Below are 2,803 nucleotides of genomic sequence, written 5' to 3' on the forward strand. Positions count from 1 at the left end.
ATATAGAGTAGAAACATTTGTCTCCATAACGTTTGAACTAAAAAGTGATCAGTGAGCTCCAGCTTCTGCAGTCCTTTTCTTCTGTTAAATACTTTAAGTGTCATGATCTGTGATTCTGTGTGTTTATTTTTGAGTTTTTTCTGTGTGATCCTGTTCCCTGTAAGTACTGACTCTGCGTCTTCCCCGTTGATTGTCCCAGGTGTGTCTTGTTTCCTTGATTACCCCATGTGTATTTAGTCCCACCTCTTGTCTGTGTTCCTTGTGGGGTTCTTGTCTTGTCAACTACCACTGTGAGCTGTGTACTCCGGTTACCTGTGCTGCCGGATCCTGGACTGTATGAGCCTGTGTTCTTTGACCTACAATAAATCATCATCATCTTACCTGGGTCTCAGCGTTTCTCCTCATCACTTCCACCCACCATTCCTGACATTAAGTTTGTACAAAGGTGCTAAACAAAAGCAGCAAAAATGACATTCAAGACTTTATTGAACTTTATTTTTATTAATGCACACCAATACAGTAATGCCACTGTGCACCATCTATCCTAAGCAACACCCTCACCCTTAATGTATAGATACTTAGAGATAAAGTAGTTTGATTATTTATATGAACATGGTTTTACGACAGCCTTTTAAGCATCATGCAGCTTTTTAAATGTTACATTTATAGTATAAATGGCAGCTTTAACACAGCATCAGGACAGGTCGTCTTCCAGATCCAGGTCAGAGACGTTTCTCCAGTAAGATCATCTGCAGACGTCAGCCTGGGAGATTATGAGTCTGGACTTGGTTGTACATATGACATTGTACCATACAAGGATTTCATCACGAACACAACTGCTGGATCCTGTCTGTTCATTATCTCCTCCAGTTTCTCAAACTTGTTTCTTTCTCCTTTACCCCACATCTTCTCCATCAGGAACTCCAAGTTGACTGAAGTTGACTGAAGTTGACAGTGAGTCAACATTCAGGGCGATCTCTTCCATATCCATTACATGTTGGTAAGCTTCTTCCATAAGCCGATTCTTCTCTTCCTCTAGTTTCTCTGTCTCTTGTCTCAAAGCTTCCAAGAGGTCAGTCATCCCTTTTTGTTCTACTTCATATTTTTTCTTCACCTCTTCCAGGGTTTTCTTCACTTTCCTTGTTTTGCTCACATATCTCCACTGATCTTTCACATGATCAGAAACAGGACATTTGTTTCTACAAACCACACACTTTCCTTTACTGAAGACACTACACCCTGATGGATGCCGAGTGTTTGTGCATGGAAAGTGACAGTTTTCCTCACAGACAGTACAGCGGGTGGCACCATCATAAAAAAAACATCCCCATTTTCCAACACCTACTTTTTCTTTGTCCTTGTAAACTTCATCAACTTCTATTGTGAAGTTCTCATCATTCTCCAGTTCCTTCTTATTTTCCTTCAGAGCTTTCTCAGTCTGTCTGATCTCTCTTTGTTTTAGATCCCGCTGGTAAATTCTGTTTTGTAGGTTGTGGATGGAGGCTGCCAGATGCTTTCGGGATTTCATAACCTCTAGAGTTGTGCCCAAAGTTGTGGGCTCAACTGTTTCCATGAACTTTACAAACTTACTCATTTCCTCATCTGCTTTGTCAAAACTCTCTTTGAGTTTCTCTATGTTGTTTGGATGTGATCGGTCGTCACTTTGGCGGTTATTAAACACAAAGTAAACAAGATCATTGCTCTGATCTCTGACACATCTAATCTTTACAGCTTTAAGAGCTGTCACAGCATTTTCAGGGTACATTCCATCATAGTGGGTAATAAGAGCAAAAACATTCTCCAGGTCTTTCCCAAATAGAGACAGAACTGAGTCAAAGACGTATCTCAGTCGTTCATTCACTCGATTCTCAGTAGCTTTGACCACCAAACCCACTGCATGAAGCTCATGGACTCCATTTTCTAACTCGAACAGTTCAAGCAGTTGCTCCCCGACCTTAAGAGTAAATTATTACTGTGACTGAACCAATAATTATGCAAATATTTGCTAAATTATTTTAAAAACTCAGAAATAGAGCGATGGTTGGAGTGGAGGAAAGTTTTCTTGGTATAAAAGAAACTTAAACATCTGAGCTTTCACAACCAAATCTCAGAGTTTTAGTTAACTTTTTATTTGTAAGGTCAAAATGTCAAAAATATAAAGAAATAAAAAATAAAACAAAACATTTGATCCAAAATGGCTGACTTCCTGCTGGGTGTGTAAATCGGGTCCAATAGTTTTTACCGGTTTTAATGTTTTAACTGTTCAGGTCTAAATAACAGCTGTGGATGTTTTTAAATACTCTAGGGGGTGCTGTGTTGTTATGTCACCATAATCACTGATTATTGATCAATAATTGATTGAAATGTGATCAGTTGTCCTCTGTCACCACAGACTGATTCAATCTACTGATAAAAGCCCAGATAAATCCTCTCTGATCAATAAATTATTGACTTCATATTGAAATATTTTCCATCCACCAACCAGAACCCAGATATCTCAGCCGGCCCACAAACACTCAGAACCTTCTGGTACCAGTTTGACTCCACTATGAAACTGGGAGCAAACTCAGCTGGTTGTCTGGGTTACAGATGAAAACTCAAGAGAAAATTAGAGATCCTGGTTGAAATCAGGTGCTGCAGCTCTGAACCAGAACCAGAACCAGAACTAGGCCCAGTTCTGTTTCTGTCCAGCAGCTCAAAGAGAGAAAACCCAGTCAGGACTGGAAACCAGTAGAAAGTGGAGTTAAAACTCACCTTAGATTCTCCTTCTGTTCACACAAACCGAGTCGGAGCGAACTGGAGA

General features: G+C 40.0%; 1 protein-coding gene across 1 annotated transcript; it reads right to left on the minus strand.

Moving 5' to 3' along the window:
* Positions 1 to 895: 895 nt before the first annotated feature.
* LOC145550296 (uncharacterized) lies at positions 896 to 1,960 on the minus strand (the record flags this gene model as incomplete). Its single annotated transcript, XM_081604330.1, has 1 exon — positions 896 to 1,960. A coding segment is annotated over one exon (1,065 nt), but the record flags the coding sequence as incomplete, so codon positions are not given.
* Positions 1,961 to 2,803: the final 843 nt, after the last annotated feature.

Source organism: Poecilia reticulata, unplaced genomic scaffold (assembly GCF_904066995.2).
Source record: "Poecilia reticulata unplaced genomic scaffold, P_reticulata-male-v2 Scaffold_31, whole genome shotgun sequence".
In the NCBI taxonomy this organism is placed as follows: Eukaryota; Metazoa; Chordata; class Actinopteri; order Cyprinodontiformes; family Poeciliidae; genus Poecilia; species Poecilia reticulata.